This window comes from Sycon ciliatum, chromosome 5 (genome assembly GCF_964019385.1).
Source record: "Sycon ciliatum chromosome 5, ocSycCili1.1, whole genome shotgun sequence".
Classification (NCBI taxonomy): domain Eukaryota; kingdom Metazoa; phylum Porifera; class Calcarea; order Leucosolenida; family Sycettidae; genus Sycon; species Sycon ciliatum.
In genome coordinates, this window is record NC_088647.1 from 10,497,056 (window position 1) to 10,522,136 (window position 25,081).

At 46.2% G+C, this 25,081-nt stretch overlaps 2 protein-coding genes across 3 annotated transcripts; one reads left to right on the top strand and one right to left on the bottom strand.

Annotated features, from left to right (window-relative positions):
* Window positions 1–1,233: 1,233 nt before the first annotated feature.
* LOC135817564 (uncharacterized) lies at window positions 1,234–6,806 on the bottom strand. Its single transcript, XM_065330776.1, has 6 exons — window positions 6,352–6,806; window positions 4,425–4,673; window positions 3,752–4,112; window positions 3,003–3,274; window positions 2,443–2,625; window positions 1,234–1,839 (listed from the first exon to the last, which is right to left on the bottom strand). Exons 1-6 carry the CDS (start codon window positions 6,655–6,657, stop codon window positions 1,603–1,605), a joined length of 1,608 nt encoding a protein of 535 aa, XP_065186848.1. The 5' UTR covers window positions 6,658–6,806; the 3' UTR covers window positions 1,234–1,602.
* Window positions 6,807–13,041: 6,235 nt separating this feature from the next.
* On the top strand, window positions 13,042–24,643 carry LOC135817565 (uncharacterized). Of its 2 annotated transcripts, none has more exons than XM_065330777.1 (6): window positions 13,042–13,753; window positions 15,860–16,108; window positions 16,489–16,849; window positions 21,885–22,156; window positions 23,036–23,218; window positions 23,779–24,643. In XM_065330777.1, exons 1-6 carry the CDS (start codon window positions 13,436–13,438, stop codon window positions 24,013–24,015), a joined length of 1,620 nt encoding a protein of 539 aa, XP_065186849.1. In that variant the 5' UTR covers window positions 13,042–13,435; the 3' UTR covers window positions 24,016–24,643. The 2 variants fall into 2 exon arrangements, with proteins under 2 accessions (XP_065186849.1, XP_065186850.1); XM_065330778.1 differs by lacking the exon at window positions 13,042–13,753 and adding an exon at window positions 14,002–15,253.
* Window positions 24,644–25,081: the final 438 nt, after the last annotated feature.

A 25,081-nucleotide genomic window follows, 5' to 3' on the forward strand; every position in this document is an offset into this window, starting at 1 on the left:
AGAAGGGAAGGCCTCTTTTACGGGCAAAGCAAAGCACAATCATCACCATGTATCAGTACAGTGAGTAGTTAAACCCAACACGACTGAAAAATGAGAAATGGAATAAAAACAATATTAATTTTGTAAAAAATAAATAAATAAAAATTCAATATAGAACACGAATAAAATAAAATAAAAATATGTAAATAATAAAAAATAAACAATAAACAATATCGAACATGGAATTAATTCCGGAACTATCTACTCAACCAATTCATAATGCAATACCCGCACACTGTGTCAGTGATGGAACTCCGCTACCCGATCAACATGCATGTGATGGGAAAGATCACAAGTCCTCATCATGATCGGTATGCCATGGTCAAAACTCACAGTTATTAATTTGATAATACTCATAAAAGGATACACTTCAGGCTCATTACAAACATCTTGAAAGTTTTGTCTTCACAAGTATACTTTCAAGCCTTCTCGTCAGGTGAAATACAGGCAAGGGAAAAGGAACATGAACAGTGGATTAAATACAGTAAGAAGGTGGTAAAACAGCGCAAAGAAGAAGATAGCTAAAGCCAACAGCGAAAATTGCAATAATGAGAAGGCTTGAAAGTATACTTGTGAAGACAAAAACTTTCAAGATGTTTGTAATGAGCCTGAAGTGTGTCCTTTTTATGAGTATTATCGCATTTTTGTCTCAGAGACAGAGGAAACTGTTTATTAATTTGAGTCTTTTTTTATTTACCGTAGTTGCTAGCGCTCTGATGACGTCGACAGTGCACAAGTGGTAACCATGGTAACAGAGGTGAAAGGCTGTGTAGCTGTAACTAATACATAATGATGTACTTGAAGTTTCACGCATTTCAGCGATCACCAGGCAGCGCTGCAAGGAGATAATACGCATGCATGTACTATGACGAGTGTGCCCCCTTCATTCCTGATGATGGTTATTGTTATGACCGAAACATTGAAAAATATTCCTGACATGAATTTGTGAAAAGCAGTGATTGAGTGTGAGCCAGTGTTGCTCACAACCCACTTACTAGTAATTACCTATGAAGCTGCGTGACGCGTCCTACAGAATTTTAAGGAAGAACTCAGTTCGCAGAGCGATTTCTTGGGTCAATTTGTTTGATATTGAACAAATTGAGTTCTTTTTTACTAAAAATTACGTGACACAGACAGAAGGACGAGCAGTTGCTGTTTCCTGACTCCGAGTTTCACCAATGGAATCGATCCTGATCAGACAAAAATTGATAATTACAGTATACGAGAAACACAGCCAAACACACATGTGGCAGTGAGAAGAAATGCTAGTAATGTGCTGTCAAGCCGTATGAAAGGCGCTGTCTGGGCATGAATGCACAGTATCAGCATCATCCTTGTGGTTATGTCGTATAATGCTAACGGCGGGAATCTGGGCTACTGCGGTGTAGAACAGGGAATAGTGTTGCTAGCCCAGTTACTAAGAAATCATTGTCAACACAGACCAGTGTAAGCCTCCAAGAAATGCAGTGTGAAATAAATACTCTTCTATACCTGCTCCGCCGGCATTGGGCCAATATGGTATCATATACAGCTGTGTATAGCACATGGCCTTCCCAGCAAGGCTTATGAGTAGTGGAAATAGGCAGTCATGACTGCTGGGTATCGATTCACAAGTCGAACCCAATGCGCACTGAATCCAGCCGGAAACAAGACGGGTTGATAAGATTTTGGCGCCAACGTGACGGTTGTGAAGTTTGCCCACTCCTCTCCAGTGATATGACCTGCCGTACCCAAGAAATCTACTTGCACCACAACTTGGAGCTGCTCAACTGGTGAGCTACCTGCCGAAAGATGTAATATCTACAAGCAAACGAGAAAGAGAGAACGCTCTGGTTGAATGAGCATGGTCTGTGTTGTTGGCGTTGGCAATACAAAAGTAGTGATCCAGGCTGTTTCCACAAAAATTTGTTCCGAAACTTTGCCATTACCACGACAAACAGTTCACCCATTTTTTCCATGTTCCATTATTGCATTGTCACAAAAAATGCAATATATGGGTGCACAGAGCGCCCGGAACGATCGATTTGTGTCCGTATTCTTGCTGTGTGAACTGAAGAGGAAACACAAATAGCCTAGGAAAATGAGTAGGGTGGTGCACTATAAGAGTAGGGTGCGCTGCCCCCCCCCCCCCCGCATTTTGCTAGAACCCTGCACTGCTTGGAATAGTGTGTGTTTGGCGTGGTATGGTGTCCGCTTGCTGTGCAGTGCACCACAGATCCACACATTCACAAATAAACTCTCAAAACATCATGCTCCACTTAACTTTGATGGCCAATTCCACTGTCAAAATTGCTTGGATGCCAACACATGGCAATTATGCTTGACAAACAGCCACAACAACTTGGTATTCCTTTTAAAATTAATTGGCTACAGAGTCACAGCACAATAGTTTTAAGAACTTACTTTTTTATCAAATCCAGTCATTAGGAAGGGGTCTGATACCTGATTTGCACCAAGTTCCTCATCTCTCCACACTCCACCCCATCCTTGAGGCTTGCCGAAACTCCAGAGGTCGTCTGTCTTTCCGAACCACAGGCCAGACTGGGCCTGACCTGTTACCAGATTGTTGTCGAAAATAGAAGAAACCTGGCGACAGTGAAACACATACACTAGACTCAACGGTCATGTATCAAGTACATGTGGCCATTACCGTGACATAGACCTGGGTGAGAACTTAACTCACAAATGCCCTCACAAACTCCGCTCTCGGCCGGCAACAAACACCAGCAACATAGCCCTGCTTATCAGGGTGCGTAGCTCGTGTATAGTCGTCTTAGTCCGGTCACCACACCAGCAAATGGCCGTCATAGGTACTACATAGTCGAAATAGGCACAATGGCGGCTATGAGGTTGTCGGTGGTACATGGTCATCACACCACAGATATGCTCTGGCACATACATGTAGCCACCACACCACGGATGTACGAGCTACGCCCCCTGCTTATAGTTCCTTAGCCACTTACCTGGTTTCCGCCAAGTACCAGGAATCCACGATACGAGGTGAAGTCCGGCACCATTCTGAGATGGCGGCTGACTGGTCGGATACCCCATGATGAGCTAGCCCAGCCCAATGGCGACAACTCATAGAACTGGCCCAGGCCGTCCATCAGGTAGCGCTCCGTCTCAACTTCACGAATGCGTGGCCACTCTGTCTGCCACAGGTGGTCATAGGCATGTGATGCCTTTGGTAAACGATATGTCAGCCACTGGTGCTGAGGCCCAGTTTTCGAATCGCCTATATAAGACATGCATCAACGCACATAATGCACATAATGCACATAATGCACAAGCACGTACAGAACATATTGTGAGGCATGGAGTATAAACGCATACAAGAGAACAGGAACCAATACTGCTGGTGCTACCTTCCTTCTGCCCAGTAGACGCACTGCAACATGGAACCTATTTTTCAATAGTCAGGGTTAAAGATGTGATATCAAAAGAGAGCAATTTTGATCATTCACGAGCTATAGCTAATCCTTCGTATGTGTTCTTTCATTTATTTTAATTCGCAGAATCAAACGGGCACCAAGTCCAATTACATGAGAGCGGATGTGTTTTGTGCGTCCATATAAACATCACAAAAGAGTGCTTACATGCATACAGATCATTCTGTGAAGCAGCCCTCAACAAAGGACGGAATCATTACTCCCCTTCCTTATACCCATCCTAAGAAGTGTCATACTTTGAAGTATGTGTGCTGCAAACTTACCAACGTAGGTCATGAAGAGAAGTGACTTAGCGTCCCATCCTAGTGCATAGATAACTTTGCCAAAGTTACCGCGGCCGGCAACCTCAGCGAAGGCTGTGCGTGCTAGGATCGTCCACTCGTGACCGGGTCCTTGCCACTCTGCCAGTCTACCACCATGAGCTGTTCCAAGGAAGTCATCCTCTTCTTCCGTATTGGAGGCTACAACCAGCCGTCCATTCATGCTGTGTGCTGCCTTGAAGTGAACCTGCTCACCAGATGATGTCGGAATGGCAAGTTCCTTGACCAAGTCAAATAGTTGTGTGCAGTTCATGTCGTACACATCACACTCCCACAGTGGACCATCCATGCCAAGCATGTACACCTGTTTAGGCCGGATAGTGCAGCAATATACAAACCATACTCGATACTCAATATTAGATTCCTAGTCTAAGCTCATGGTCTTATGCATCTTCATAAGTTGTTTCAGCGCGCTTGCTAAAGAGCATGGAGCTCAAATGTGATATGAGCTTGTAAAGTGCAAACCAAAAGTGTGACCACCAGATGGCTATGCTCACAGACACGTGCATTGATCCCAATTAGTCGCCGAGACTGGCTGTACTAACTGGCTCCACGCAATGTACATGAAACACACATTGTAACAACACCCGTAAGTTCCCCCGCCGACAATCCCTACCTTGTGTTCCGGATCAGTCAAATGCAGAGCCATGCCACCCACCCTGACATGCAGCAGGCTATCGAAGGTCTTGACCTTGCCTTCCATGTCAACCGCCCAAGCTCCAATAATGGCCTGATTGGAGTGCGGGTGCAGTAAGCGATTAGCGTACGTTGAACTGTGATTGGCCAGTTTCGTCATGTTCATGTCCTTGTTGATGGAATAGAAGCCCGTCCCTGAACCAGCGCCTGGAACTGATAAATAGCTGACCTGTTGAGAGAATAGAATGAAACGGGGAGTATGCTGTGAGACGCCGAAGACCAAACACGCTAAGCATAGTATAACACTTCAACAAGGACAGTATGGTTACTATGGTTACTGTGCCGGTATGTACAGTATGGTTACCGTGCCGGTATGTACAATAAAACCTGTCAAGGCGGCCACTCGGATAAGGCGACCACCTGCCCTAGAGGACCACTGAAACCAAGACCAAGCCGGATACTATTTCCAGTCGATTGACCCTGGATTAGGAGATCACCTGGCAACAGAGACCACGTTTTGAAGGTCCCTTGAGCAGTCGTCTTAGACAGGTTTCCTTGTACGTGATGGTTTGGCTACACATACATGTAGACTATAGTTCTGCAAGTACATGAAACATTGGAACCACTTGGGGGGGGGGGGGGGCACAACTCTGACCCCACCCCTATCCATTCTTCAGGGCCAGACAGTAATCGGAATCAGTAAAGCTGCAGATATCCCAACATGTTGAAGCAGCACAAAGTGAACATTATAATTATACTGTCGTGGACATGGAAATCCAGTCGATTGACCGGGGCCGGCGCCATCAGCCCGTACAGAACAATGCACAGTCATGTTGTTCCGATACGACCAGCGCATTGCAGCGCATGTGTATACTGCTTACCCACGGCCGGCTGCATGGCCAGCGCCCTGGGGCCGCTAGGCTGCATGGCCAGCGCCCTGGGGCCCCTAGGCGTGCGACCGGATTTCCATGTCCACGACAGTAGATGCTTCACTGATCCACTCACATGGTCACCACCAATGTAAGGTCTCAGAGAATGAACTATCCCCTGTGCTTGAATTGAATGCCACTGAATTCTGCATTGCATCCTGAGGAATTATTATATTTATTATTATTTTGCTTGTTCGCATTGACATCACCAAGCAAGCTTGGCTAGTCTTCGCATAAGCCAAATGAACTAAAGAAATGAGGAACGAGCGAGGTGATGAATGCTGCTTGAAATTCGCTATGGCCGACCAACCAAAAGTCAACTTGAGAATGAGATGTAGCACTGAGCTGCAGAGGACTATCGCCATGACTACACTGTGACGTATGAATACCCATTCAGGGAACCGAGAGATGTCCGAACAGAACAGCATGAAGTCTGGATTTCACTCGGGATGCCGCCGCTGAGGCTGTGTGTCCATACACAAACTCCTTGCAAACAATTCTATAACATCTTGTACTCACCTACACTACTGTGCTGCTCAGTGAAATCTGATCGCTTGACTCAAGAACGCCTGGTGCTGTGCATGCCAACTTGACCCCCCCCCCCCCACCACCACCACCACCACCACCACCACCACCACGATCGGATTTCATTGAGCAGCACTGTGAATGAACATGTATCTACATGATTGTACATGATTGTACTCCGTACTGCGAAGTATCAGTAAAATGCTGCATGGATCATGCCCGGTTTTTCATTCAAATTTCCACTGTTCCCATAAATACCCACTGATTACTTTTCTGTTCATAGTCATCTACATGATTGTATGCATTTGAGAAAATAGTTGTTATTATTGATCATGCGGCACTGGCAATATGGGAGGCGAACAATGATGTGGAAATGATTTGAATCGTCGAAATGAACTTGCGTGTACTAGAACCAGGTGCCAGGTGCTCAGTACATGTGACAATATCGCTTACCATGTAAAGATTATCTGCCCATGGAAACAATGCTCCTATTCCGCATTCCGACCGTTTCGGTCCACTAGCTGCTGTTGCCGCTAAGTTTGGAAAGATGCCACCGGACTGGAGGAACGGGGACATATCCATTTGCACTGCATGTGCAGAGCTGCCGCCACCGTGCGGGGGGCTGTGAGTGATCGGTGGTGGAACGGTAACTGGACCGTGACCATTGCTCTGGCAAACCACTACGCACGAAAGAAGACAGAATATGGACGCAACCCTCTGTAGGGCTTTGAGCGAGAAGAGCTCAAAACCTAAGGCCATGGTTGCTTCTTGTTTTAGTACAGACGAACTACGCACAAATACTTCTATGCAAGCACATTCTGGAAATCAAGAATACATATTCACACGGTTTCATTTTTTTTGTGCTCAAGTAAGTAACGTAGGTAATTAGTTCGTAACGTCGTTGCCCGGTCAGGATTCTGGCGCCTGCCAGTAATACCACGACTGCTGCATCCCCAGGACTCCAACATGGCAACAATCACCCGAGATGAGGAGACCACGAAACACGCACTGCGTGTCGATCTACCCTGTAGACTGTAGTAGATCTACCAAGATGTTTGTACATGCTGACGGCTACAGCTAGTGAACCATGGTGAACAGGCCTACACTACAGTACATGTATACAGTCTACATGCAGCATTGACATTGTAGGGCTACATTGTACAGGCTGCAGCCGGGCAGATCTACGCAAAACGGAGGAAAACAGAGGAAAGCAAAGAAAAAAGAAGAGAAACAGAGGAAAACAACAGATGAAAACATAGGGAAACAATAGAAAACAGAGGAGAACAGAGGAAAACGGAGGAAAGCGGAGGAAGGCGGGGGGGGGGGGGGGAAACAGGGGAAAACAGAGGAAAACAAAGGAAAACACAGAGGAACACAAACGAAAACAGAGGGAAACACTGTCACTGGAACACAGAGGAGAACAGAGAAAAACAGCGGAAAACAGGTGAAAACGGAGGCAAAACAGGGGAAAGAGGGAAATAGAGGAAAACAACAGACGAAAATAACGGAAAACAGAGGAAAACGGAGGAAAACAGAGGAAAACAGGGGATAACAACAGGTGAAAACCTAGGGAAACACTGGGAAACAGAGGAGAACAGAGGAATACAGAGGAAAACAAAGCAAACCAGAGGAATACAGTGGGAAACAGAGGGAAACAGAGGGAACCGGAGGAAACAGAGGAAAAAAGAGGAAAACACCAGATGAAAACAAAGGAAAACATAGGGAAACACTGGAAAAAAAGAGGAGAACAGAGGAGAACGGAGGAATGCAGAGGAAAATATAGCAAACCGAGGACTGCAGAGGGAAACAAAGGAAAACAGAGGAAAGGGAAACAGAGAGAAACAGAGGAAAAAAAGAGGAAAATACCAGATGAAAACAAAGAAAAACCTAGGTAGACACTGGAGAACAGAGGAGAGCGGCGGAAAACAGGTGGAAACGGAAGCCAAACATGGGAAAGAGGGAAATAGAGGGAAACAACAGACGTAAATAACGGAAAACCGAGAAAAACAGGGAAAAAAAGCAGGAGAAAATAGAGGAAAACAACAGATGAAAACATAGGAAAACACTAGAAAACACAGGAGAACAGAGGAAAACGGAGGAAAACGGTGGAAGGCGGGGGTAAACAGGGGAAGACTGAGGAAAACAGAGGAAAACAATGGAAAACACAGAGGAACACAAACGAAAACAGAGGAAAACGGAGGAAAACCGGGAAAAACAGGACACAATACAGGAAAAAAAAGATGAAAACATAGGGAAACACTAGAAAACAGAGGAAAACGGAGGAAAGCGGAGGAAGGCGGGGAAAAAAGGGGAAACCAGAGGAAAACAAAGGAAAACACACAGGAACACAAAGGAAAACAGAGGGAAACACTGGCAAACAGATGAAAACGGCGGAAAAAAGCGAAAAACAGATGGAAACGGAGGCAAAACAGGGGAAAGAAGGAAATAGAGGAAAACAACAGACGAAAATAACGGAAAACAGAGGAAAACGGAGGAAAACAGAGGAAAACAGAGGAAAACAGAGGAAAACAGAGGAAAACGGAGGAAAACGGAGGAAAACAGGGAAAAACAACAGGTGAAAACATAGGGAAACACTGGAAAACAGAGGACAACAGAAGAGTACAGAGGAAAACAAAGCAAAACAGAGGAATACAGAGGAAAACAGAGGAAACAGAGGGAAACAGAGGAAAAAAAGAGGAAAACAACAGATGAAAACATAGGGAAACACTGGAAATCAGAGGAGAACGGCGGAAAACAGCTGAAAACAGGTGGAAACGGAGGCAAAACAGGGAAATAGAGGAAAACAACAGACGAAAATAACGGAAAACGGAGGAAAACAGGGAAAAACAGGAGAAAACAGAGGAAAACATAGGGAAACACTAGAAAACAGAGGAAAACAGAGGAAAACGGAGGAAAGTGGAGGAAGGCGGGGGGAAACAGGGGAAACCAGAGGAAAACAAAGGAAAACAAAGGGAAACACTGTGAGAACGGCGGAAAACACAGAGGAACACAAAGGAAAACAGAGGGAAACACTGGAGAACAGAGGAAAACAGCGGAAAACAGAGGGAAACCGAGGAAAACATAGGGAAACAGAGGACAACAGAGGAAAACAAAGGAAAACATAGAAGCACTGGAAAACAGAGGATAGCGTCGGAAAACAGCTGAAAACAGGTGGAAACGGAGGCAAAACAGAAAAATAGAGGAAAACAACAGACGAAAATAACGGAAAACAGAAGATGAAAACATAGGGAAACACTAGAAAACAGAGGAGAACAAAGGAAAACATAGGGAAACACTGTGAGAACGGCGGAAAACAGGTGGAAACGGAGGCAAAACAGGGGAAAGAAGGAAATAGAGGAAAAGAACAGACGGAAATAACGGAAAACAGAGGAAAACGGAGGGAAACAGAGGAAAACAGGGGAAAACAACAGGTGAAACATAGGGAAATACTGGAAAACAGAGGAGAACAGAGGAATACAGAGGAGAACAAAGCAAAACAGAGGAATACAGAGGAAAACAGGGGGAAAGAGAGGGAAACAGAGGGGAGCACAAGATGAAAACACCAGATGAAAACAAAGGAAAACATAGCTAGACACTGGAAAACAGAGGAGAGCGGCGGAAAACAGGTGGAAACGGAAGCAAAACATGGGAAAGAGGGAAATAGAGGAAAACAACAGACGAAAATAACGGAAAACAGGGGAAAACGGAGGAAAACAGCAGATGAAAACATAGGGAAACGCTAGAACAGAGGAGACCAGAGGAAAACGGAGGAAAGTGGAGGAAGGCGAGGAAAAACAGGGGAAACAAGAGGAAAACAAAGGAAAACACAGAGGAACACAAAGGAAAACAGAGGGAAACACTGGAGAACAGAGGAAAACAGCGGAAAACAGAGGGAAACCGAGGAAAACATAGGGAAACAGAGGAGAACAGCGGGAAACAGCTGAAAACAGGTGGAAACGGATGAAAAACAGGGGAAAGAGGGAAATAGAGGAAAACAACAGACGAAATTAGCGGAAAACAGAGGAAAACGGAGGAAAACAGGGAAAAACAGGAGAAAACAGAGGAAAACAACAGATGAAAACAACAGATGAAAACATAGGGGAACGCTAGAAAACAGAGGAGAACAGAGGTAAATGGAGGAAAGCGGAGGAAGGCGGGGGGGGAAAACAGGGGAAAACAGAGGAAAACAAAGGAAAACACAGAGGAACACAAAGGAAACAGAGGGAAACACTGGAAAACAGAGGAGAACGGAGGAAAACAGCGGAAAACAGGTGGAAACGGAGCCAAAACAGGGAAAGAGGGAAATAGAGGAACTAGAAAAACAGAGGAGACCAGAGGAAAACGGAGGAAAGCGGAGGAAGGCGGGGGGGGGGGCGGGACAGGAGAAAACAAAGGAAAAACACAGAGGAACACAAAGGAAAACAGAGGGAAACACCAGACGAAAATAACGGAAAACAGAGGAAAACGGAGGAAAACAGGGAAAAACAAAGGAAAAGAGATGAAACCAAGGGAAGCATAGGGAAACTCAGGGAAAACACAGGGAAACAGAGGAAAACAGAGGGAAAAAAATAGAAACGCGGAGGAAACACTGGAAAACACAGGATAACAGAAGAAAACACAGGAACGCCGGGAAACAAAGGGAAATAGAAGGAAAGCAGGGGAAACCGAGAGAAAAGAGGAAAACAGAAGCAGACAAAACCAAGGAAAACACAGGAAACAGCGGAAGAAAGTGGGAAACAGAGGGAAACAGAGGGAAACAGGGAAAGAGGAGAAGAAACAAGGACAACGCAGGAAAACAGGAGAACACAGGGGAAAAATACAGGAAAACAGAGGGAAACAGAGAAAATCAGAGGAAGGCAAGGGAGAACAGAAGCAATCTGAGAGAAACAGAGGGAAACAGAGAAACAGATGTAAATAAAAAAGGAAAACAAAGGAAAACAAAGGAAACGGAAGAAAACAGGGAAACAATGGGAAAATAGGGAAACAACAGACGAAAACAAAGGGGAGTCCAGGAAACCAGCGGAAAACACAGAAAAGCAGGGAAACAGAGGGAAATAGAAGGAAAAAGGGGAAACAGAGAGGAAGCAAAGGAAAACAGAAAAAGGCAAAAACACAGGGAAACACAGGGAAACAGCGGAAGACAGCGGAAGACAGCTAAAAACAGAGAGAAGCAGAGGGAAACAGGGAAACAGTGGAAAACAAACAAGGAAAACGGAGGAAAAAAGAGGAAAACACAGGGAAGAAAACAAAGGAAACCACAGGAAACAAGGGAAAACAGAAGGGAAGCAGTGAAAACCAAAAGAAACAGAGGAAACCGAGGAAAATAACAGATGAAAACAAAGGACTACAACAGGAAAATACAGAAGAACAAAGGAGAACAGCGGAAACAGCGGAAAACAGGGGGAACTGGCGAGAAAACGGGGGAAACAGAGATATACAGAGGGAAAGAGAGGAGAATAACAGACGAAAACAACAGGGAAACAGAGGAAAACGGAGGAAAACAGAAGAAAACACAGGAAAACACAGGAAAGCAGGGAACAGAGCGAAATAGAAGAGAAACAGAGGAAACAGAGAGAAACAGAGGAAAACAACCGACAAAAACAAAGGAAAGCACAGGGAAACAGCGGAAAACACAGGAAAACACAGGAAAGCAGCGAAACAAATTTCACGGTTCGCGTCAGACTCGGCTAGTTTCATTTCGTACCTGACGATGGAAATTCTGCCGAAACGTTGTACGTAAAGGAATATGTTCGGTTGGCAGTGCTGTGGGAATGGGTGTGTCCACCCAACTACTCAAAAGAGGAAAACACAAGAAAAGAGTCAGGACAAAAACAGGAGAGCAGGGAAACAGAGGGAAAACAGGGAGGAAACAGAGGGAAACAGAGGGAAACGGAGGAAAACGGAGGAAAACAGAGGGAAACAGCGGAGAATAGAGGAAAACAGGGGGAACAGCGGGAAACAGCGGGAAACAGGGAGAAACAGAGGGAAACCGAGGAAAGGAAACACAGGAATACAGAGGAAAACAGAGGAGAACAGAGGAAAAACCTGAGGTCCAGACCCGTCAAGCCTGTGGGCTGGAAGCTTCGTCTTTTTTTGCTACCTTCTCCAAGCACGTCGGTACGTAGACTACACAGGTAATGTTCTCGATCGAGCGAGCATCGCCAATTTACTTTTCGCAGCATAACTTTCTTTGAAGTTCTCCATCACGATTCACGAAGCATTAATAAAACGGCTAACGCAAACGATGACTTAGGCCACACCAAGTTATTTCTATGTTTCGCGGCACCGCGCGCGTACCTTTTCGAATCGTAGACAAGAAGAAAAGCAGTGAATTCTCTCGCCAGTATAGTATGGCAGATCAGAGGTTATCAGTTTCTCGATAATCTTGCATTCCAGGCGATGGTACGTAGAAGGTGCGAGCGATGAAAATTTCTATTTCTCCAAGCCGTATGGTAGGGCCTGCTCACCAAGCCAGTGGAGATTCCAGGTGTCAAGGACTCCGAGATTTTCCACGATCATCGTGGTGGAGCGGAGTTCCTCTCGCCTCATGTCAAAGTGCAGAAGGAGCCATCCATGAAATCGGTTACTGTATCGCTCCACTCCAGTCCAGTCTGTCAGCAGTGCTGTAGGCTGTAGCGACTTGTTGTCGTTTTGGATGACAGTAACTGTTGTACAGTCATATAGAATTCTGTGTGCAACATGGCTCATGCGCATAGAATGGAGTTTTGTTTTTCCTCCGTTTTTGTTTTTTTCCGCCAGCCCGCGTGCCTCAAGTAAGAAAATATCCGTTGGTGTCACGGTAGAGGTCTACGCGGGTGTGGCCTTATAAGTTATGTAATAATTGTTCAACAATTGGAACCCAGTGCGCATGAGTGGCCAACTACAGTGCTGGCAACTGAAATCCGGCAACTTAAATCCGACCCCCTTGCCGGCGCGCGGCGCCCCGGCAAGGGGGTCGGATTTCAGTTGCCAGCACTGTAACCATGGTAACTGGGAAGTGTTGCCATGGTTGCAAGCTAGTCCCGTGAGTGTACCATGGCGTATACCATGCCATGGTATACCATGGTATACTGTGAAGTGTATGTGATAACACTCTACTCGCGCGGAATGTTTAGAAATACAATGTCATGCAGATAGATTGGGGTTATTTTCCTGCAAGCTGCAACAAGTGCATGCAGGGAGCTAAAACGAGATTACGTGCTTACTCCGGTATCGTAGTGCAGTGGAACCAGACAACCATTGGGACTAAATAATAAATATCCTATTCCCTAATATACCACGTTACGGAGAGGTGGCCATACACGTGGATGATTTGTTCTGTCGGGAGCACTGAGACGGTTTAAATCGGCTGTGCTGTCCTCCATTCGCCTCAACTCAAGTACAACCGGTTACTTGCCAAATACAACCACGTAATTATTAATTTTGTATGCCATGTAAGCTAACGACGGCCCACTAAGTCCGGACGTAGATCTACGTCTCATCTGCTTCAGCAGCGAGCCAGTAACTAATTGTGGACGCATTGCTTTCCAGAAGGAAAATGCTCTCGCACCACGGAAGGACACGTGCATGCCGCTCGCTTGCACTGATCATTGCGGTGCTCAAATGCCTGTCCATCATGCCAGCTAGCAGTTTCTCTCAGTACAGATTCGAGCATGAAGGAAATGCCATCCCCACCATGTCTCCGCCACACGCTAGCAACAGCAGTAATACCGGCGAGACAGGGTTCGCTATTCTGGAATCGTACGCCAACGTCAATGGGATATTTCCAGGCATCACAGCCACTGCGGCTAGTGGGCCAGTGCGCTCTGAGAGTGGGATTGGAGCATTGATGCCATGGGCTGACAGTTTATACATGGTAAGGGCTGGCCTGGATTCAGGCAAGTAACCAGGTAACTTAGTTCTAGTATCTGCACGTAGTTACGTGGCGTTGTATAGCTTAGCCATAGTAGGTGCTCATACCAGCAGGGGCGTCGGAAGGTATTTAAAAAATTTTTAGGGTGGTACAGTCAGCCATCTGAAGTACAGTTTACTTGTGGGGGGGGGGAGGTGGAGCCGAAAATTTTGGAAATTTAGAGTCCAGATCAGTGTATTTTATTGATTCACGGGGTACCTGGGGCAAAAAGTGGTACGGTCAATACCGTAGTGACCGTACCCTGTCCGACGCCCCTGCATACTGAGGTAGGAATAAAATAATATAATTCTATTTTTTTTAACTTGAGGAGGCGCGTAAGACAGAAGTCCTTGATCAAGAGTAAAGGTACTGCCGTGTAGTAGACGTGGAAATCCAGTCGAATGACCGAGGCCGGCGCCCCTCAGCACATACAGATCGTTGCATGCAGTGCACAATCAAATCGTGTTCATCTGATGCGACCAGCGCGCTGCAGCGCATAAAATGCATGTGTGTACCGCTTACCCACGGCTGCATGGCCAGCGCCCAGGGGCCGCTAGACTTGCGACCGGATTTCCGTGTCCACGGCAGTCACTGAGTACTGTAATAGTAGTCAAACACACCGACTACACAGTAGCCCATGCAGTGGCAATACACACTACACAGTAGCCCATGCAGTGGCAATATTTTGTGGGCACTTGCCTTCCCCTATGGTGGCACCCTGGCATGAACAAAACTTCCTAAGCTGCTTGTGCTTCAAAACACAAACTGTCGCCTGCAATGCTTATGTGTGAACTTAAACCGGTTACTTTACTTGCCCTCCGCTACAAATATTCAATTGCCTTAAAACTCACCCAGCAACATCATACATCACAGAACCTACATGTAGATGTAGATACTACATGTAGGAGGTTCCAGAATGGACACAATTTACTATTGCCGCATGGTCCATATGGTATAATGTCATGGCCACAATCAATACTGTAAAACGGGCAACGTTTGCGACAACATTTGTTTGCGTTTTACAAATTGAGACTGGTTTGCGCTGTTTAATGTTTGCGAGTCGTTCTACACAGTCGAGTCAGTCCTTGCACTGAACTTTGCATGGCACGAGTTTGCGTTGTTCAAAGTTTGCGATTCGGGGCCTCTCGCGGCAAAATTCGCAAACATTTTTACGTTGCAATAGTTACCTGTTTTACAGTATTCTCTTCAGACGTTTTCCGCTTCAATCTGACTCAGGCTATTATCACGGGGACTGGCCCGCCTCACAGACTATATTACTGTTACACACTTTGGGAGGGTTAGAGCAAAACCTGCAGTCTAAGCTGAACGCTCAATGGTAATCATGGTAACCCTCAACACATCAGGGCCTGTACACACTCGGGTGGTCGGTGGTATCCTTGCCCAAGACCATTGCCATGGAAGTGCCATTCCTTTCGTCCTGGTTCTAGTGATCTTCTGGGACAGGTGGGTCTCCTTGACAGGTGTTACTGCATGTGCTCTTGGTCATATTGAGTCTACTAGTATTGATATGGTTAATTGTTGTCTGATGATTGGTCTAATACTAGTAATAGGCAGTAACAGCCATGAAACTCCAGAGTGCCAACATGTTTTAATTTCCTCCATTGCAAACTTGTGTCGTTTGGCTCAGTCCTTGTGTCTCCATTGCAAACTTGTGTTGTTTGGCTCAGTCCTTGTGTCTCCATTGCAAACTTGTGTCGTTTGGCTCAGTCCTTGTGTCTCCATTGCAAACTTGTGTCGTTTGGCTCAGTCCTCGTGTCTCCATTGCAAACTTGTGTCGTTTGGCTCAGTCCTCGTGGTATCGAGCACTTTTGCAAGTACTTAGCAACATAGCTTGAGATATGGTTATTTGAATGGACTCGGATGGAGAGCCAAGGATTTATTTATACAAAAGAGAAAGGACCAAGGAACTACAAGAGCATGAGCTGATTGTTAAGTAACTGGTGGTGTTAGTGGACAGTATGCGGCGTAACTTGTAGTTCCTTGGTCCTTTCTCTTTTGTATATGGTTATTAGGTATGTTATCCCGATCATGTGCTTGTGTGAATCCTAGGTCAGTTATCTGTCAAATCCTCATGGTGGCAACGGCACTGGTTTCTACGTCATTGACAAGAACTTGAACATGACAAAGTTAGAAAATCACCAGTCAACTTACGCGAATCGCATGATCCACCCGCAGTCCAACACAGTCATCATCGGCGCCTGGGTCATAAGCACGAATGGCAGCTACAGGACATTTGAGTCACTGCTCCATGTCCGGGTTGGTGGAATGGCTGTACATCTGACCGACCCTGAACACAAGGTAGGTGCAAGATCCACTGTTTTGGCCAAAATAGCATGGCAGTGTTCCGAACCAGGGGTCGTAAAACATCGGTGTTTTACGACTCCCAGGTTAGATCAATTCAATATTATGACCATCCCGGAGTCCCTGTCTCCCTGTGGCGACGCAAATACACTTACACTACTTTTGGCATACGTCGTAGTCTGTGCAGACTCGTGAGTGTCACAGTGATAAAGCCACACATGTCCAGGAGCAACACGTCCTGTTTTTTTCTCTCCTGTGGTTGCCTTCTAAACAAATGCTATACATTACATTGTCCTTCAATGCAAACAAATGTGTGGGGAATTTGCAACAGCTATGGATTGAGTATTATACTGCGGTCTGTGTACTATCCCACGCAGGTGTACATGCTTGGCATGGATGGTCCACTGTGGGAGTGTGATGTGTACGACATGAACTGCACACAACTATTTGACTTGGTCAAGGAACTTGCCATTCCGACATCATCTGGTGAGCAGGTTCACTTCAAGGCAGCACACAGCATGAATGGACGGCTGGTTGTAGCCTCCAATACGGAAGAAGAGGATGACTTTCTTGGAACAGCTCATGGTGGTAGACTGGCAGAGTGGCAAGGACCTGGTCACGAGTGGGCAATTCTGGCAAACACGGCATTCACAGAGGTCACAGGGCGTGGGAATTTTGGAAAAGTCATCTACGCGGTTGGCTGGGATGCCAAGTCTCTTATTCTGAAGACATTTGTTGGTAAGAACAGCATGATATCAAGCTTTGCTTATACTGTGGTATGAAAAACCTTACACACACCATCTTCAAATCAAGTGTCTCTTCGCTGCAAATTATAAGGTCTCAATCAAATTTTCGGCCAGGAGCTATCATCAGGATTGAGGAGAAAAACAAGTGAGGTAGACCTATATCAGGCAACACAAAGTGGAACGAAACTATACCATACGTGATAAAATTGCACCATCCTTTCGGCACAGGCACACACACACATACCCACGCACACACACATACCCACGCACATGCCACAAACACTGAGACCCACACTGATACTCACACTCGCACCAACAGTCACTCGCACAAGCTCACACTCGTACTCCAAATCACACCCACACTCACACGCGTGTAACAAAAGACACACAAAAACACCCCAATGTGCCTGAAAACAAGGTGTGAAATAGTGGTGGGACTATGACAAAAAGAGATGAGATTCCGTCACTCAACTGCACTTACGCTACAACATTGTGCTGAACTGTATAACAATGGCGTGAACAAGCACACCTGACAACAGAACAGTGGCAATAGTAACAGTGATGATCATCCAAAATTTTCACATTGTCAATTGTCAAGCAATACCCAACCACGATCATTGTTCACCTTCAGATGGCGTCTGCAGATGTGGATTGCCTCCCTTATCCGGCGGTTCACGCACGACACGTCCGTTGTGAGTATGGATGGTCATGTGAAGGGAATGAATGGCGCTGTGTATGGATGGTCATGTGAAGGGAATGAATGGCGCTGTGTATGGATGGTCATGTGAAGGGAATGAATGGCGCTGTGTATGGATGGTCATGTGAAGGGAATGAATGGCGCTGTGTATGGATGGTCATGTGAAGGGAATGAATGGCGCTGTGTATGGATGGTCATGTGAAGGGAATGAATGGCGCTGTGTATGGATGGTCATGTGAAGGGAATGAATGGCGCTGTGTATGGATGGTCATGTGAAGGGAATGAATGGCGCTGTGTATGGATGGTCATGTGAAGGGAATGAATGGCGCTGTGTATGGATGGTCATGTGAAGGGAATGAATGGCGCTGTGTATGGATGGTCATGTGAAGGGAATGAATGGCGCTGTGTATGGATGGTCATGTGAAGGGAATGAATGGCGCTGTGTATGGATGGTCATGTGAAGGGAATGAATGGCGCTGTGTATGGATGGTCATGTGAAGGGAATGAATGGCGCTGTGTATGGATGGTCATGTGAAGGGAATGAATGGCGCTGTGTATGGATGTTGTAGTGGATGGTGAAATGCGTAGTCCTCTCCCCAGCGTTTCTGCGGTGCACAGACTCTCGCTTTTCTGCAATGCTCCTGGAATCGCTCCCTGACACATCGCTCCGTCTCTCCCACATACTCCTCTCCACAAACGGAACAAAACATTGAATAGACCACATTCTGGGACATACACTGACCGTCACTCATACCAACATCACATGCATGGCATTCCACTGGCCCTCCCCCTTCTCTCAAAGTTTGCCTTCCTTCTGTGCACTTCTCGGGGGCACTCTGGACTGGCAAACGAGGAAGACACCAACATGTCTTTCAGGGACTGACCAGACTTAAAGACAACACGGACATTCTTGCTGTACGACCGAACTGTACGACGAACGTCATGGGCTAGGCGATCGTTGATGAATGGGAGTTTGAGGATGGATGTATGTATTCTTTGTGCGGTTGGTGGCTTGTCTTCGTACGGATGCTCTGCCTTTTGCTGTTTGTATCTCTGGTTGCAGATAGGCATTCTCTTGTAGTAGCTTAGTGATCTTCTCTTCTCCTCTACTGCTCTACTTAAAGTCATCTTTGCTGTTTTAAACTTGGCTGGGATGCCAAGTCTCTTATTCTGAACACATTTGTTGGTAAGAACAGCATGAAAACAAACTTTTGTTAAATAGTTCTGACCAGATTTGAAGCTCTTTTCCTCGGTATCAGTTTCAACGGCGTTTCCGAAATTTGCCACCAATAGGTTGCAATATGGGCAATTTGCCTGCCGAACTGTCATTAAAGGGGAAGTATACCCTAAAATCAAATTTTCACCAGTTGTAGTCTTCTGGGTGCTGAGTCGAATGGTCTTGGTCCGAGGAAGCTGCGATGCTCCCTTCCTGCTTGAATCCCAATCGAACTCGCGCACTTCCACCGAAACTGGGTGACTGCGCCCTACTAGATGGGGATTTGTATGCAAAATGTCACTAAAAGCGCCATTTCGTTCTTATAAAAGCACGGATGACCGCGATTGGCCCATATGTTGTAGTCTTTTGGACGCTGAGTCGACTGGTTTTGGTCCGAAAAGGCTGCGATGCAGCGTTCCTCCTTTATTCCCAATCGAACATGGTTGAACAAGCGGTCACGTGCTCCTGGGTGCCCAAATCACCTGGTCACCGCGCCAGCAGGCGACAACTTTCACACCAAGGTTCAACTCGAGTTCAACTCGAGTGACAGGACTGCACCCAAAAAAGGTCAAACAGGCTAGTAAGTTGTACCCTGCAGGCACGGTGACCACTGACCAGCTGACTGGTGTGCGCAGGAGCACGTGACCGCTTGTTCAACCATGTTCGATTGGGAATAAAGGAGGAACGCTGCATCGCAGCCTTTTCGGACCAAAACCAGTCGACTCAGCGTCCAAAAGACTACAACATATGGGCCAATCGCGGTCATCCGTGCTTTTATAAGAACGAAATGGCGCTTTTAGTGACATTTTGCATACAAATCCCCATCTAGTAGGGCGCAGTCACCCAGTTTCGGTGGAAGTGCGCGAGTTCGATTGGGATTCAAGCAGGAAGGGAGCGTCGCAGCTTCCTCGGACCAAGACCATTCGACTCAGCACCCAGAAGACTACAACTGGTGAAAATTTGATTTTAGGGTATACTTCCCCTTTAAGAGGAAAGGAGCATGTGAAGGGCTCCAATTCTAAACGCGATAAAGACCAAACTGGAGCTTTTGCGGGTTTTTGTCCCGAAAGAATTCGTTTTCGCCCCACGGACGTCTGTGTGTCGGTTTTGCGGGTCACAACGCGATACATCCCAGTCAAAATAATGCCTGATGTTTTTGTTCTTCTTCAAAACGCGATAAAAGTCACTGATGCTGCAGTGCAGCCTGAAAAGAAAAAGAAAAAGAAAAAATGCACTTCCTGAAATTTCCACAAAATGGATTTATCTCGTTTTGAATTGGAGCCCTTCATGTGTGTTCAACATTCCTCATTGATTTATGAAGCTGCATGATGCCTCACCGCCATTGCATAGGAATTGAAATGCTCACTCTTTGCCCATATAAATTGCTGTTTGCACAATGTGGGCTGTGTGGTATGGTTGCATGTGAAGTTCGAGTTGTAGATGTGATGGCCCCACCTGCAGCAACGCAATGTGCATCAAAGTGCTCAGTTCAGATCTTTCGGTAGCCATACTACGGGTGCCAGGGAAAGTGAAATGACTTCCCGCGCAAGCTTAGACAAAATGAATATCGCCTTATGTTTATTGAGAAGAGAAGGGGCCAAGGAACTACACGTTACGCTATAATGTCCACTAACACAACCAGTTACTAAACGATCAGCTCGTGCAACATAGCGTAACTTGTAGTTCCTTGATCCTTTCTCTTCTCTATAAATTTATCCTTGGCTCTCAATCCGAATCTCCTTATGTGAAACTCGGATGTTGAGCCAGTAATAAATGTAGAAAGGGAAGGACATAATTATGGATACGAGTTTAGAGTAACTGTCCATCACTGTAAGGGAGCATCTCATAAGTTCGCATTTTGTTTCTAAACGTAACGCATTTCGAAACGGGGGTAGGGGGGTAGCGCCCTTTTCGAATAGAAAATGACTGTTCGCACATTTTCTGGAACTGTACAATCTACTACCGTGCTAGATCCCTGCAGCAAATGAGTGTGTTTAGGTGGAGATCTACCTGTGTTTGCAGATCAGCTAACCCTTGCACTGCATGCATGCAGGCTACTCAGAGGTGTCAAATGTCACACCAGCCTGATCAAACCATGTACCTGGCCAGCGTTTACAGCAGTACAGTTGTTGTGGAGGAACTATGTTTATGTGCGTGTACCTGTCATTGATTGTACTTGTACTCAGTAAATGCAGTACTACTCTAGTAACTGTATGCCATTCACGACCGCTCTAGCAAAACATTCATATACATGTACATGACTGTATAATCATGTACATAAGCATACCATAGTATGGGGCATGGACGTGTACAGTAGATAAACACAGAAAATGTGCGATAAGACTTTCGAATAGAGGGGGGAGGTAGGGGGGTAAAGTCTATTCGAAATGCGTTACGTTTGCAAAATAAATGCGAACTTATGAGATGCTCCCTAACGAGATACTACATACAGTCAGAAAGTGCAACAACTAGGCACGAAACTGACAGAGTACTAAGACATTCGACGACCCGACACCTAGCTTCAACATATCTCCGTAGCGCTAACCAACAGCCGTCATGAACCATACGGCGAAACGTACGTCGTGTGCAACTATTTGTTTTGTAGTTTTGTAGTCCATCACAATGGCATGCATGAGAAGTACTGTAGGAGTTTGGCGTTCAGTTTTGTACAATTCGTTTTCGCAAAGCCTCCCTTCTGTACTTATCTTTGATACTTCTGAGCCACCCAAGTTGGGTGGTGTGCTGCTTTGCTGCTTCGAATTGTAGTTAGACGGCTTTGTCAAGTATCTTACTGGTCTCGTCATCGTTCAGTAGCAATCGACAGTCTTCGTTCCCATGGGACTGTAGCTTGTGCTCATTTTCGTTGCGCTTGCCTTACCCTCTTTGGCCTCTCCTTAACCTAGAACCTTCCGAGTTGGAAGGCTGTTGGTTAGCGCTGCAGAGATGTGTTGAAGCTAGATGTCAGGTCATCAAATGTCTCTGTACTCTGTCAGTTTTGTGCCTAGTTGTTGCACTTTCTGACTGCATATAGTATCTAGTTACAGCGGTGGACAGTGTATCCATATGTCCTTTTCCTTTCTACATCTCCTTGTGTTTATGCCTTTTCTGCGCCAGGTGATGCCAAATCTGGTCCGGTAAAACAATGGTTGACGTATCGCTTGCCAAAGGCATCACATGCTTACGACCACCTGTGGCAGACGGAGTGGCCACGTATTCGCGAGGTGGAAACCGAGCGCTACTTGATGGACGGGCTGGGGCAGTTCTATGAGCTTTCCCCTCTTGGCTGGGCCAGCGCTACCTGGGGTATCCGTCCTGTGTGCAGACACCTCAGGATGATACCTGACTTTGCATCCTATAGAGGATTTCTAGTGCTTGGCGGAAACCAGGTAAGCAGAACATGTTGGACTCCACAAATGGAGTTCTTGATGGTGTGAGGCTCGTTCAGAAACTTCAGATGGATGCTGCATGAGCTAGGTACCGCGACTTCTACTGTAATGTACTGTACGAGCGCCCCAACAGCTACCGCCTCCCCTTGTGGTTGTGTTCTGGAGGTAGGTTCCAGTCTATAGGTCATTCGACGCGTACATTGTACACACATTGAACAACGTGCTGTCAATCCGTAGATCTACTCAGTGTAACTTCGAGAGCGGATATGAGAGCTCCACGCAACAACATGCCGGCTAAGTGTGACCTTAGTGCACTACTAAGGCTCTCAAACAATGCAAACTAGTTGAACTTTGCGATATGGTTTTCCTTTCCCTGGCTGTAAAACCAAGGTGGGGTGCTCTTGCAGTACTTTACGGTAATTCCATGACGTTAAATTGGTACATTGTATGTGGGAGACAGATGCTTGTGTTGTCAACTCAACCTCAGGTCACTACAGCCTGCGTCAATTAGGTTGGGGGTATATCGGATAGACTAGTCCATGTACATGTAGGTAAGCGTGCCGCAGCACCCCCAACCCTGGTCGTACCACTCCACACTGGCCTGTAACGCCCCGAACCCTGGTCGTACCACTCCACACTGGCCTGTAACGCCCCGAACCCTGGTCGTACCACTCCACACTGGCCTGTAACGCCCCGAACCCTGGTCGTACCACTCCACACTGGCCTGTAACGCCCCGAACCCTGGTCGTACCACTCCACACTGGCCTGTAACGCCCCGGAGCATCGTATCGTCCGACCAACCAGTACATGCGTGCACGGTTTTGCCACATTACTGTGGCACAATAATGAGCTTTGGTGTACATGTATGTGTGCCTGCAGGTGTCTCCTATCCGAGACAATAACGTGGTGACAGGCCAGGCTCAGTCCGGCCTCTGGTTCGGAAAGACAGATGATCTGTGGCGTTTTGGCAAGCCACAGGGCTGGGGCGGTGTGTGGAGGCAAGACCAAGTGGCAGCCAATGCAATTTCGGATCCGTTCCTTATGACGGGCTTTGATGAAAAGGTTAGTCCGGTTAGTGCTGCTGTAGCATGTATAAAAGCACCCTGGTAACAAGCATGAACAAGGCCGTTGCTGAATGCAGAAGTCAGTCGGCCTGGGCACTGGACACTGTGAAGTACTTCTGAAGTAGTAAGATGTCTCTGTTTACCTTATGTCAATGTTGAGCTGATGACAGTTTGAAAACTACCAGGGTAGATAGAGTAGGGAAGAAATTCTCTAGATCTACTAAAGTTCGCCATGCCACTGCCAGTGCATTGCCAAGCTGCAGGTCTCTTACCTATTGACTGGTGACATTTTGCGGAAGTTTTCATTGAGTCATATACTTGCCTCAGCGGTGCCGATTGGCGCAAAACGTCAATGGTCAAAAAGCAACGGCTTGGCATACAATGCGGCTCCATTACAGGTTCAAGTTGTTGGCCATCTGGAGACACCTAATCTGCACTGTGGACAGAGGATCATCTTCCCGTAAACAGTGAAATTCAGACAACTGGCAATGCTAAACTTACTAACTTTCACAAGTATTGTGTGGTATGTACTGTTGTTTGTGTGCTTGTACCCGACAGGTGTTACATATCACAACGCATAACACTGTACACCCGCAGGCATTCATCACAATTCAGGTGGATTTCCTGGGCACCGCCGGGCACGTCAGCGGCGAGAGCTGGGTGAACTACACAACGGTGGAGCTGCCGGCCAAGGGTTACGACTATGTGGCATTCCCGGATGGATTCAGCGCACATTGGGTACGCCTAGTCAGTCAATATCCAGCAATTCTGACGGCGTATTTCCACTACTCATAGAAAATAGCAACTATGGGTGCTCCGATAGCGTGACTACTGCTGAATCTGCTCCATTCTACCCGTGCATAGTATGATACGGTGGTGATGCTGTGGCTTACGTGATACTCTATGACAGCATAGCACTTGATGCAGTACTTCATGATCTACTGTGGTCTCCATTGACAATGATAACTGGTTTGTAGACCATGGTGGATTATTAACTGTTAGTGATGGCATCAGTGCAATGTGGGTGAACGAGGACGCACGATCATGGGATACGCACATAATGGTGTATGCCACATTCAGGTTTTGCCTCTCATCAATTCGTCACATCTCTTATAATGTACCGCAGTGGATTCCTCAGCAATCTTTGACCATGCAGATAACAGTGCATTATCACAACCGTTCAAACTATACTTGATGCAATACAGTTGCAACCGGTAACTTGCTTTACAACCTGTACAATGTAATGTAATTATAATAATGATGTAATTATGTACACTTGACTCAACTAACTGCTGGTACAGTAGTATGGTAATGCACATTACAAGCGCCTGCCATACACACTGCATTTTTAATAGTAATTTCTAAATAATATTATTTCTTACATGACAGTTGATTGGAAAGTATTACACTTTATTTCTGCGCATCCTGGAGCGTATGATTGTACTTTATATTTAGCGTGATGCACTGTAGAAGCCTAGTACAGAGGCAGCAAAATGCAGTTGAGGTTGCATGGGCTGGGAATCCGAGGTATGCTTCGGGGGGGGGGGTAAAACGAGAACACTATGTTGTACCAATGTGCTAATGAGCATTCACTTGCTACTTATTCAGAGCACAACATACCTAGGTACTATATCCCATATGGCTATGCCCAAAGCGGATGAATAAGTGAGATGAGCTTGGGACGTAAACTCATTGGTAACTGTTATCTGGGCAAGCAAAGGGCTGAATTTCAGGATTTGCAAGACCCCAGCAGAAGGATGGCTCTTCATTCATCAGTTGCTTTTGTCGCATACAGTATTTGTTGGGAAATGCTCTCATCAATCATCCTCTTGTAAGGTTTTGGAAACTAAAATTGGTGGCA